The 13,605-nt window shown below is 43.9% G+C and overlaps 1 protein-coding gene across 1 annotated transcript in view; it reads left to right on the top strand.

The window, feature by feature from the left end:
- Positions 1 to 13,605, top strand: part of csmd1a (CUB and Sushi multiple domains 1a) — a 2,254,753-nt gene that overhangs the window by 1,697,464 nt on the left and 543,684 nt on the right. Inside the window, exons 14-16 of the mRNA XM_072251121.1 lie at positions 241 to 567; positions 1,351 to 1,545; positions 2,673 to 2,811. Of these exons, the coding sequence (XP_072107222.1) occupies positions 241 to 567; positions 1,351 to 1,545; positions 2,673 to 2,811 (661 nt within the window). The remainder of the gene's footprint in view (positions 1 to 240; positions 568 to 1,350; positions 1,546 to 2,672; positions 2,812 to 13,605) is intronic.

Raw genomic sequence — 13,605 nt, 5'->3', positions numbered from 1 at the left:
AGGTCGGCACGATATTGTAATGTGCTGTGTTCCATACACTATGCTCAATGTTCTACAAAAAAATCAGCCTCTATAGATTAGCAGAGCAGATTCATTGGGCTGAATAGTCTAATTCTACTTCCTATTATGCATTAATTTAATATAAAATTATTGATACATGTAAGAAGTAGCTGTTTACATTAAGCAGGTCAGTGACTGGTACTATGAGAATCTAACATGTTTTGTGTTACTTTTGGACAGTTTCCTGTTTCTTCAACTTCACTACACCATCGGGAGTCGTGCTGTCTCCAAACTACCCAGAAGAGTACGGCAACAACATGAACTGCGTGTGGCTTATCATTGCGGAACCAGCCAGCCGGATCCACCTGATCTTCAATGACTTCGATGTTGAGCCTCAGTTCGATTACCTGACCATAAAGGATGATGGAACTGCAGACTCCACTGTTCTCGGGACCTTCTCCGGCAACGACGTCCCCTCCCAGCTGGCCAGCAATGGCCACATCACCCGCCTGGAGTTCCAGTCTGACCATTCAACCACTGGGCGAGGCTTCAACATCACCTACACAAGTAAATCTAAGAGATTTCTGTTTCATAGCGTGGAGGTATTGCCTGTTTTACCGTCTCAATCTACACGTGCTGACAGGAATGTTGTGATGGAAATGTGCTTCAAGGAGGGATTGATCATGGAGTAGGTTAAAATGTTGGCACAATGTTGTGGTCTGAAGAGCCTGTAACGTGCTGTGCTGTTCAAAGTACAGCTTGTTGTATGGGATAAAGCTTGTTGTATCAGACCTCCAGAGTTACATTGGATTCTGGTTGCAACTTCTCCTCCTCAAGCATTACTCTCCACACATTGATGAAAGTGGGTAATATTTTATACCACCTAGACTTCTCTCTGCAAATCAAGAACAATTATACTTTATACTTTATTGTTGCCAAACAATTGGTACTAGAACATACAATCATCACAGCGATATTTGATTCTGCGCTTCCCACTCCCTGGATTACAAATATTAAATATTAAAAATAGTAAAAATTAGTAAATATTAAAAATTTAAATTATAAATCATAAATAGAAAATAGAAAAATGGAAAGTAAGGTAAAAATGTAATCCACCTGTTGCACTTTGAATTATGTCTGCCCTCTTTGGAAGAAAAGAAATCATAAAATATTAGTATTAAAAGATCCTTAGACACATTCTGATATTTAGTTTAATCACATTAAACATTAAATCAATCCTGTTGAAGTTCTGTATGTTTACTTTTTATGTTTTGCCTGTGTCTTAGCCATGAGTCGGTTGTGGATTTAGATGATAAGAGTGCTGATATTCTTCGTGTTCTTCTTAACCAGCTTTTGGCCAAAATGAATGCCATGATCCTGGTATTCCGATCAATGGAAGACGCTTTGGTGATATCTTCCTGCTGGGAAGTTCTGTGTCTTTCCACTGCGATGAAGGCTTTATCAAAACACAAGGATCAGAGACAATAACCTGCATAATGCAGGAAGGAAATGTCATTTGGAACTCTGCTGTGCCACGGTGTGAAGGTAGTCACTGCAATTCTGCGGGCAGTGGTTGGGGATGTGAGGAGGAGAAGTAAAATGGGATTTTTCATGGGAAAAGGACATTTAATTTATTCTACATACAAGTTGAAGTGTATGGAGGTTCACTGCAGGGTTGCATAGAGGCAGATATATTAGAAACATTTCAGAAACACTTAGATAGGCACATGGATGAAAGAAAAGTGTAGGGCTATATAGGGGGAAGGGGGTTGGATTGATCTTGAAGTAGGTTAAAAGGAGGACCCAACATTGTGGGCCAAAGGACCCATAATGTGCTGTGCTGTTCTATGTTCTACATATTACAGCCCTTGTTTTGACCTCTTGATTTGCATGTTTGAATCATTAATTTCTTCAGTCAGGCTCCTTCAAGGATGAGGAATGTCAACTATTCTGTCAACTTGCAGGGTGTGAATTCTGTATTTCATTGAACAATTCAGCTAAAATAGGGGAAACCTTTCAACAAAAATCAATCCAAGCCCAACTATTAACAGCAATGTACACAAAATTCTGGAGGAACCCAGCAGGTTAGGCAGCATCTACTCTATGGAAATAAATAAGTAGCTGATGTTTTAGACCGAGACACTTCATCAGCACCTGATGAAGTTATTTGGATTTTCAGTATCTGCAGAATCTTTTGTGTTTATGATTCCTAACTATTAACATTTCAGCTCTGATTTTCGGGAAGTATATTTTTTTTTTAGGCAGGTGTCCGTAATGGTTTAGCTCTTGATACAGCTGCTGCACAGCTTCAGTGACCAGATCTGATTTTATTCTTGGGTGCTGTCTGTGTGGAGTTAGCATGTTTACCTTGTGACTGCATGGGTTTCCACTCACATTCCAAAGTGAAAGGGTTAGAAAGGTTCAGAGAAGGCAGGAGGGTGTGGGTTGAGAGGGATAATAAATCAGCCTTGATAGAATGGCAGAGCAGACTTGATGGGCCGAATGGAAATGATAATTATTTGGTTAAGTGAAATAGTTGATTGACGGGTTCATCATGGTCAGCATGAGCTACTTGGGCCAAATAGCCTGTTTCCATGTTGTATGACTCTATGATGGTGACTGACATTACATCTATTTATATATAATACTGTATTTTTTAAAATCTTTTGTAGCACCTTGTGGTGGCCACTTGACAGCACCCACTGGTATAATACTATCACCAGGATGGCCCGGATATTACAAGGACTCTCTGAACTGTGAATGGGTGATTGAAGCAGAGCAACGACATTCCATCAAAATAACATTTGACAGGTTATTCTTTTTCATTTCTTACTAGCAAAAATAGAAGTTACCATTAGCTCTTTTATTATTGCATGTTTCAAAATTTAGAACAGTGGAGTACGGTATCAGTTTGGGTCTATGTCTTACTCTCTATTGATTCATGCTTAAAGAATGTTGCAGGAGTGTTTCACATTTTAGCTTTTTTTTAAAGTTACTATTTGCTCTTTTAGTATTGCATGTTCTAAAATTTCAATTTCTTTCTGGGAGTCTGGAAGTCCATTCTCCTGAGGTCAAGGATTCCAAAAAGGGTATGGAGGGCTATTGGCCAGGTTCAGGTCGATGGGACTAGGCAGAATAATAATTCAGTACAGACTAGATGGGCCAAAGGACTTCTTTCTGTGCTGTACTGCTCCATGACTGGATGAATCTAACAGTTAAGTTACTCTGTTTGAGTTTCTAGTTGTGCTACAAGTAAACTGAAGAATTCTTAGGGGGAAAAATGAGCATAATTAGCAAGCAACATCTTTGACCATGGTCTGAATGATGAATTTTGTGATATATAGTAAATAACTTTAAAATTAGGGGAGGCACAGTTGGGTAGGGGCAACAAATTGTGTGGTAGTTAGCACAATCGCTTTCCTGTAATATCACTGACTGGAATTTGATTCCTGCTGCTCTCTGAAAGGAATCTATATATTCTCCCTGTGACCGCGTGGGTTCTGCTTTTCCTCCCACATTCCAAAGATGTATGGGCAAGGGGTTAATAAGCTGTAAACATACTATGTTAGTGTAGGAAACCGAAAACCTGGAACCCAACCAAATCCATGGACCAGGCAGATAATGTTGTTCTGTTAAATAATGGAAATTGCATTCAGTAGATCAGTTTCAGTCCTAAAAGATTGACTTGCAAACAGACCTGTCTGGATTCTAACGAATGGCCTTACTTCTCTCAGCTCTATTACCATTGTGGTTTGGAGTTTTGTAACCATGAATGTATGGAATTCAGTAATAGACTCTCAGGTCCAGAAAATTGTGTTAAACAAATTAAGCTAACAATGTCTGAAGGGGTTTTAAGACAAGACATAGGAGCAGAATTAGGCTACTCAATCCATCAAATCTGATCCAACATTCCATCATGGCTGATTTATTTTCCCTTTCAACCACATTCTCCTGCCTTCTCCCTGTAATCTTTAATAGGCATCCGTTAGTCTCGTGAAACCATGGAATTGCGCCTTGGAAGGGTTCCAGGGCGTAGGTCTGGGCAAGGTTGTATGGAAGACCGGCAATTGCCCATGCTGCAAGTCTCCCCTCTTCATGCCACTGATGTTGTCCAAAGGAAGGGCACTAGGGCCGATACAGCTTGGCACCGGTGTCATCGCAGAGCCACGGTTAAGTGTCTTGCTCAAGGACACAACACGCTGCCTCAGCTGAGGCTCGAACTAGCGACCTTCAGATCACTAGACCAACATCTTAACTACTTGGCCACGCGCCAACACCCTGTAATCTTTGGTGCCCTGATTAATCAAGCCATCCATGGCAATGAATTCTACAGATTCACCACCCTCTAGCTAAAGAAATTCCTTCTCATCTCTGTTCTAAATGGATGTCCCTCTATTCTGAAGCTGTGCCCACTGATCTTCGACTCAACCACTACAGGAAACATCCTCTCCATATCCACTCAATCTAGGTCTTTCAATATTCAGTAGGTAACAATGAGATCCCCCTCCTCTTAATCTCCTAAACTCCAGAGAGTACAGGACCAGAGCTATCAAATGCTCCTCATACGTTAACCCTTTCAGACCCAGAATCATTCTCATGGAACCCCTCTGGAGCCTCTCCAATGCTATAGCATTTTATCTTAAATAAGGGGCCCAAAACTGCTCACAATATTCTAAGTGCGGTCTGATCAATGCCTTATAAAGCCTCAGCATGAAAACCTTACTCGTATATTCTAGTCCTTAACACTGACTCAACCTGCAAGTTAACCTTTATAGAATCCTGGATAATAATTCCCAAGCAACACACATAAAAATTGCTGGTGAACGCAGCAGGCCAGGCAGCATCTCTAGGAAGAGGTGCAGTCGATGTTTCAGGCCAAGACCCTTTGTCAGGACTAACTGAAGGAAGAGTGAGTAAGAGATTTGAAAGTTGGAGGGGGAGGGGGAGATCCAAAATGATAGGAGAAGACAGGAGGGGGAGGGATAGAGCCAAGAGCTGGACAGGTGATAGGCAAAAGCGGATACGAGAGGATCATGGGACAGGAGGTCCGGGAAGAAAGACAAGGGGTGGGGGGGGACCCAGAGGATGGGCAAGAGGTATATTCAGAGGGACAGAGGGAGAAAAAGGAGAATGAGAGAAAGAATATGTGCATAAAAATAAGTAACAGATGGGGTACGAGGGGGAGGTGGGGCCTTAGCGGAAGTTAGAGAAGTCGATGTTCATGCCATCAGGTTGGAGGCTACCCAGAGGGAATATAAGGTGTTGTTCCTCCAACCTGAGTGAGCCTTCATCTTTACAGTAGAGGAGGCCGTGGATAGATATGTCAGAATGGGAATGGGATGTGGAATTAAAATGTGTGGCCACTGGGAGATCCTGCTTTCTCTGGGGGACAGAGCATAGATGTTCAGCAAAGTGGTCTTCCAGTCTGCGTCGGGTCTCGACAATATATAAAAGGTCACATCGGGAGCACCGGATGCAGTATATCACCCCAGTCGACTCACAGGTGAAGTGTTGCCTCACCTGGAAGGACTGTTTGGGGCCCTGAATGATGGTAAGGGAGGATGTGTAAGGGCATGTGGAGCACTTGTTCCGCTTACACGGATAAGTGCCAGGAGGGAGATCAGTGGGGAGGGATGGGGGGGACGAATGGACAAGGGAGTCACGTAGGGAGTGATCCCTGTAGAATGCAGAGAGGGGGGGGGGGGAAGATGTGCTTAGTGGTGGGATCCCGTTGGAGGTGGGGAAGTTACGGAGAATAATATGTTGGACCCGGAGGCTGGTGGGGTGGTAGGTGAGGACCAGGGGAACCCTATTCCTAGTGGGGTGGCAGGAGGATGGAGTGAGAGCAGATGTACGTGAAATGGGGGAGATGCGTTTAAGAGCAGAGTTGATAGTGGAGGAAGGGAAGCCCCTTTCTTTAAAAAAGGAAGACATCTCCCTCGTCCTAGAATGAAAAGCCTCATCCTGAGAGCAGATGCGGCGGAGACGGAGGAATTGCAAGAAGGGGATGGCATTTTTGCAAGAGACGGGGTGAGAAGAGGAATAGTCCAGATAGCTGTGAGAGTCAGTAGGCTTATAGTAGACATCAGTGCAAAAGCTGTCTCCAGAGACAGAGACAGAAACATCTAGAAAGGGGAGGGAGGTGTCGGAAATGGACCAGGTAAACTTGAGGGCAGGGTGAAAGTTGGAGGCAAAGTTAATAAAGTCAATGAGCTCTGCATGTGTGCAGGAAGCAGCGCCAATGCAGTCGTCGATGTAGCGAAGGAAAAGTGGGGGACAGATACCAGAATAGGCACGGAACATAGATTGTTCCACAAAGCCAACAAAAAGGCAGGCATAGCTAGGACCCATACGGGTGCCCATAGCTACACCTTTAGTTTGGAGGAAGTGGGAGGAGCCAAAGGAGAAATTATTAAGAGTAAGGACTAATTCCGCTAGACGGAGCAGAGTGGTGGTAGAGGGGAACTGATTAGGTCTGGAATCCAAAAAGAAGCGTAGAGCTTTGAGACCTTCCTGATGGGGGATGGAAGTATATAGGGACTGGACATCCATGGTGAAAATAAAGTGGTGGGGGCCAGGGAACTTAAAATCATCGAAAAGTTTAAGAGCGTGAGAAGTGTCATGAACATAGATAGGAAGGGATTGAACAAGGGGGGGATAAAATCGTGTCGAGGTATGCAGAAACGAGTTCGGTGGGGCAGGAGCAAGCTGAGACAATAGGTCGGCCAGGATAGGCAGGTTTGTGGATCTTGGGAAGGAGGTAGAAACGGGAAGTGCGAGGTGTGGGAACTATAAGGTTGGTAGCAGTGGATGGGAGATCCCCTGAGCGGATAAAGTTGGTGATGGTGTGGGAGACAATGGCCTGGTGCTCCTTAGTGGGGTCACGGTCGAGGGGTAAATAAGAGGAGGTATCCGCGAGTTGTCGCTGTGCCTCGGCAAGGTAGAGGTCAGTACGCCAGACTACAACGACACCCCCCTTATCGGCGGGTTTAATAATGTTAGGATTAGTGCGGAGGGAGTGGTGAGCAGAGTGTTCCGAAGGAGTGAGGTTGGAATGGGGACAAGGTGCGGTGAAGTCGAGACGGTTGATGTCCCGTCGGCAGTTAGTGATAAAGAGATCCAGAGCAGGCAGAAGACCAAAGTGGGGTGTCCATGAAGAAGAGGAGGGTTGGAGACGGGAGAAAGGGTCATCGGTGGGGGTGGAAGAGTCCTTGCTGAAGAAGTAGGCTTGGAGACGGAGACGGCGGAAGAAAAGTTCGGCATCATGGCGAACATGGAACTCGCTGAGGTTTGGGCGAAGGGGGACAAAGGTGAGGCCCTTACTGAGGACAGAGCGCTCTGCCTCCGACGGTTGAAGGTCGGAGGGGATGGTAAAGACCCGGCACGGATGAGAGCTGGGATCAGAGCCGGGAGGAGGGAGGCTGGGGGTGTCAATGGAGAGGGGAGGGTTGGGGTGAGAGGAAGATGGAGCCTCTGAGGACCCAGGAGCTGACGATGGGATCTGAAGGAGATGGGATTGCAGAGTATTGGTGGGGGAAGGGGAGACGGGAGCCACAATAGCAGCACATAAAGACCCGGCCTGGAGTTCAAGGCTGGAATCTTGAGAGCTGGGATGAGAGGCCGGAGTGGGGAGGCTGGGGGTGTCAGTGGAGAGGGGAGGGTTGGGGTGAGAGGAAGATGGAACCTCTGAGGGCCCAGGGGCTGACGGTGGGATCTGAGGGAGACGGGGTTGCAGAGTGGTGGTGGGGGAAGGGGAGACGGGAGTCACAACAGCAGCACATAAAGACCCGGCCTGGAGTTCAAGGCTGGAGTCGCAGCTGGTGGTTGCGCAATCACTTCAAATATGTCCATGGCCGTTGCTGGAGTCCGGGTTTTGAATACGCCCTGAGGTGTTGGAGACGGCGAGATCAATGGCAGAGGCAATCTGAAGTTCATGCCTGCTAGTTTCATGGCCAGCAGGCTCTGGAGTCCGTAGATGTAGGATCTTGCGATCTTTGCCTAACATGTCAAAGTCAAAAAAACGGTGATTGCAGGCGTGAATCCGACGGAAGATGAAATAACGGGTAGGACCATTACAGACGGCGAAGAAGGTGTCCCGAAGGTGTGGAAGGGTCTGGGATAGGGACACCAAGTACCTCCTCATGGCGGAGAGAGTTGCCTTCAGAGCTTGACGGGAGAAGCGACGAGAGGCAGAGTCAATAAAATGTGAGTTCCTGGGATCCTCAGAAGGTCCAAATTGAGAGGCTTGGAAACGAATTCTAAAGCCAACTGGAGTAAGTTGGCGATGGAGGCACGTTCCAAGAAAGGATATATGGCTGTGATAGCGAGTCTGAGTCAAAGTGTGGTCGAAAAGTTGAAGAGCCGAAGAAATTACAGACGGGGAGCAGTGAGAGATGGTTTCACTGAACTCCCGTCGAAGAGAGGATCTAAACTTCTTCGGTGTAGGCATCACCGGAAGAGGCTTCACAGTAGTGAATTTAATAACTCCCAAATTCCTTTGCATCTCTGATTATTGAATTCTCTCCCCATTTAGAAAATTGACTGTGCTTTTATTCCTTCTATCAAAATGCATAACCTCTCTATTTCATCAGCCACTTTATTGACCATTCTCCCAATCTGTCCAAGTCCTTTTGCAAACTCTCTACTTCCTTCACACTACCATCTATTTCTGTATCATCTGCAAACTTGGCCACAAAGGAATCCACTCTCTCACCAAATCATTGACATATAACAAGAAAAGAAGCAGTCCCAATTCTGACCTTTGTGGAACACCACTAGACATTGGCAGCAAACTAGGAAAGACCTCCTTCATTCTGATTCTTTGCCTCCTGCCAATCAGCCAATCTTCTATCCATGCTAGTATCTTTCCAGTAATACCATGGGGTTATTTCTTGTTTAGCAGCCTCATGTGCAGCACCTTGTTAAAGTTCTTTTGAAAATCGAGGTAAACAACATCTATTGACTCTTCTTTGTCTATTGTACCTGTAATTTCCTCAAGAAATTCCAACAGATTTATCAGGCAAGATTTCCCCTTAAGAAAACTATGCTGACTTTGGCCTCCTTTATCAGGCGCCAGCAAGTTCCCTGAGACCTCATCTGTAATAATGCACTCCAGCACCTTACCGACCACTGAGGTCTGGCTAACTGGCCTATAATTTCCTTTCTTCTGCCTCCCTCACTATTTAAAGGGTGGAGTGACATTTACAATTTTCCAGTCCTCTGCAATCCCATTCCAGAGTCTAGTGAACCTTGAAAGATCATTACTAGAAGATCCACAATCTCTTCAGCTACCTCCTTCAGAATCCTATAGTGTAGTCCATCTAGTCTAGGTGACTTACTGTATCTACCTTCAGACCTCTCAGCTTCTAAGTACCTTCTCCTTAGTAATCACAACTGCATTCACTTCTGCACCCTAACACACTTGCATTTCTGGCATTCTGCTAGTAATGGAGGACAATGAAATAGAAAATGAACTTAATAAGCATTTGCATTAGTCTGGAAGAATGAAGACTAGCGCAAATTCTTATTGAGTTCATCCGCTATTTTATTGTCCTCCATTACTACTGCTACAGCATTCTTTTTCAGCAATCAGATATCCACTCTCGCCTCTTTTTTTCTTTATATAATCTGATAAAAACTTTTGGTATCCTCTTCGATATTTTTGGCTAGCTTACCTTCATATTTCATCTTACCTTTACTTATGGTTTTTTTAGTTGCCATCTATTGGCTTTTAAAAGCTTCCAAATCTCAAACCTCCCACAAATTTTTGCTATATTATACACCCTCACTTTTGCTGTGATGCTGTCTTTGATTTCCTCTGTCACCCACAATTGGCTATTCCTTCCATTAGAATACTTCTTTGTCTTTGGGATGTATCCATCCTGCACCTTCCAAATTGCCAGTCCTGTTCTGCCATCACCCCTGCTAGTGTCCCCTTTCAATCAACTCTGGCCAGCTCCTCTCTCATGCCACTGTACAGTGCCTTGATAAAATATTCATTACCCAGTCCTTTTATCAAATGAATGAGTATGAAGATCAAGGATTTTGAGCAATTTAACTGATATTTTATTTGAGAATTACATGCTCATTTTTCACTGTAGAACTCAAAAACAGGGAAAATGTAAAGCATGAAAAACTAAAAGTTCAAAAGCTGAAATGTCAGCTATTCAAAAGTATTCATCCCCCTTTCCTCAGTACTTAGTTGAAGCACCTTTCACAGTTATTATAGCTAATGCTTTTTTTTGGATTCAGGTAAGTCTCTATTAGCTTTGCACAATGTGATAGAGCAAGATTTGCCCATTCCTCCTTGCAAAGTTGCTCAAGATCTGCCAGGTTAGTTGAGAAATAGCAGTGGACAGCAACCTTGAGGTTTTATCAGAGATGTTCGATCTGGTTAAGGTCAGGACTCTGATTGGGCCACTCAAGGACATCAATTTTCTTCATTTGAAGCCACTCCATGGTTGCTCTGACCGTGTGTTTTGGGTGGTTGTCCTGGAGGAAGACAAACTTCCTCCCCAGTTTAAGCTTTCTGGCAGAGGCTAGCATGTTTTTATCCAGAATCTTTCTGTATTTAGCAGCATTCATCTTCCCATCAATCTTGATCAGATTTTCAGTCCCTGCTGCTGAAAGCATCCCTACAGCATGACACTACCTCTACCATACTTTCCAGTAGGGTTGGTGTTATCTGGCTGATGTGCAGTATTATATTTATGCCACATGAACTACTTAGTGTTGAGGCCAACACTAAATGAAGCTTTGCAAAGTCTTTACGGGCAAGGATATGCTTCCTTTTAGCCTAGGCTTCTTCCTTGCCATTCTTCCATAAATACACTTTTTGTGTAAGGTCTTAGAGATTGTGGAACTATGAACTTCATCTCCAGTTGCAGCTCACTCAGGGTAACTGTTGGCATCACAGTAGCCTCTCTTATACAGTAAGTACAATTCTTCTCTGGTGAGTAAGTTTAGAGGGGCAGCCTGACCTAGACAGTGTGGCTGTGATTTCAGAACTTTTCCATGTTTTCACAATGGACTGCACTGAGCTCCAAGGTATGTTCAGTGCCTTTGAGGTGGTCTTTTACCCTTCCCCAGATTTATCTTCCCTATTATCATCTTTAAAACTTGTCTTGAATGCTCTTTGTCTTCATTTTGGTTTGATCTGTTGGAAGTCTACCATACTGTTGGACTTTACAGAGAGAGGGATATTTATGAATTCATTGAAAACAGGTAATCCTCCAATTTTCTACATCAATGAATTGAGTAAGTCGGTAAGGTAATAGTTAGTATTGTGCCTGAGGAAAGTTAGTGTAGTAGTTACAAAGGGGAGAATACTTTTTCAGCCTATCATTTTGTTTTTTAATTTTTGTAAATTACCAATAGGTTTTGGAATTTTTCTTTTGATTTGATATGATGCAGAATTAGCGCAAGAAATCCTACTTCAATAAATTTTAAATTTAGAAAATGAGTCAGTAAAACTTGAAGCAACGCACACAAAATACTGGAGGAACTCTGCAGGCCAGGCAGCATCTATGGAAAACAGTACAGTCTACATTTTGGCTGAGACCCTTCAGCAGGACTCCACAGAGGGGGTCAGTGAGTGAATCAGCCTGAAATGTTGACTGTACTACTTTTCATAGCTGCTGCCTGGCCTGCAGAGTTCCTCCAGCATTGTGTGTGTGTTGCCTGGATTTCCGGCATCTGCAGAGTTTCTCTTGTCTATAAAATGTAGAAATAGTTGTGGAGGCTGTACACTTTTTCAAGGCACTGTATACTGATACATCTGACTTTACCTTCTCCCTCTCAAACTGCAGGGTGCATACTATCAAATTATGTTTACTGCCTCCCTCTACTTTAAGCTCCCTAATCAAATCTCATTCATTACACAACACCCAGTCCAGAATTATCTTTCCCCAAGGGCTCAACCATAAGCTGCTCTGAAATGCCATCTTGTAGTTATTCTACAAATGCCCTCTCTTGGGATCCAGGACCAACCTCATTTTCCCAATCTATCAGAATATTGAAATCCCCCATGGCTATCGTAACATTGCTTTTATAAATGCCTTTTCTTTTTCACATTGAACCTTATATCCTACACCCTGTCCACTATTTGTGCAACTGTTTCCAACTCTCATTTGGGTCTCTTTACCTTTTTAACTCTATCACAAGGATTCTACACTTTCTGAGCCTATGTCACATCTTTCGAAGGAATTGATTTCATTTTTTTTTTACCAACAGAGACACCACACCCCCTCTGCCTACTTGCTTGTCCTTTCAATACAATGTTTATCCTTGGATGTTAAGCTCCCAAATGTAATTGTCTTTCAGCCACATCTAATCATAGCTGCCAATCTTTAATTGCACTACAAGGCCATCTACCTTATTCTGTAGACTGTGTGCATTCAAATATGATACCTTCAGGCCTGTATTCATCACACTTTTCAATTTTGCCCACATATTACAGTTCACTTCATCCCAGTGACTGCAATTTTGCTTTATCATCTGCCTGACCATCCTCACAGTCTCACTACACACCACATTGACTTGTATACCAACTGCTCCATCCTCAGGACTATCACTCCAGTTCACATCATCCTGCCAACTTAGTTTAAACCCTCAACAACAGCTCTCGCAAACCTTCCTACAAGGATTTTGCTCTCCCTTGGGTCAGGTCACATGTCAAACCTTCCCCAAAAGAGATCCCAGTGATCCAGAACTTGGGGTTGAAAGCTTATAAGATAGACACAGGAAAGTTGTTCCTGTGAAGTGTCACAATGAAGGGTCTCAGCCCGAAATGTTGACTGTTTATTAATTTCCATAGATGTTGCCTGACCTGGTGAGTTTCTATAGCATTTTGTGTGTGTTGCTCTGGATTCCCAGCATCTGCTGAATCTCTTGTGCTTTTCAGTTGTTTCAAATGGTAAGAGACTAGCATTTGAGGACATAACCTCCAGATTTGGGAAAGCAGATTTAGGACAGTGATGAGGAGGAACAGCTTTTACCAGGGAGTAGTGTATCTGTGGAATTCTCTCCTTATAGAAAACAGTAGAGGCTACCTTATTAAATAGAGTTAAGACACAGATTTTGCCTAGAGGGGAATTAAGGATTATGGGGATAAGGCAAGTAGGTGGAGCTAAATTCACAGACAAATCGGCTGTTGAATGATTTAGCTGGAGGCGTACTCCTGTTCCTATTTCTCATGTTCCCATCTACAAAAGCAACCTTTCTTCTGTAACACACACAAAATGCTGGAGGAACTCAGCAGGACATGCAGCATCTAAGGAAAGGAATAAACAGTCAACGTATAGGATCAAGACCCTTCATCAGTACTGGGAAGGAAGGAAGAAGAAGCTAGAATAAGAAGTTGGGAGAGGGGAAGGAGGAAAAGCTAGAATGTGATAGATGAAGCCAGGTGGGGGGGGGGGAAGAGGGTGTGATGAAATAAGAAGCAGGGAGGTGATAGGTAGAAAAGGTAAAGGGGTGGAGGATAAAGAATCTGATAGGAGAGGAGAATGAACCATGAGAGAAAGGGAAGGAGGAGAGGCACCAGGACAGGTGATAGGCAGGTGAGGGAAAGAGTTAAGGGGTGCGGGAAACTGAGTGGAGGAATTG

The sequence above is a fragment of the Mobula birostris genome, chromosome 2, assembly GCF_030028105.1.
Source record: "Mobula birostris isolate sMobBir1 chromosome 2, sMobBir1.hap1, whole genome shotgun sequence".
Lineage (NCBI taxonomy): Eukaryota > Metazoa > Chordata > Chondrichthyes > Myliobatiformes > Myliobatidae > Mobula > Mobula birostris.
The sequence above is the reverse complement of the archived record's forward strand: the minus strand, read 5'-3'. Positions and strand labels throughout refer to the sequence as shown.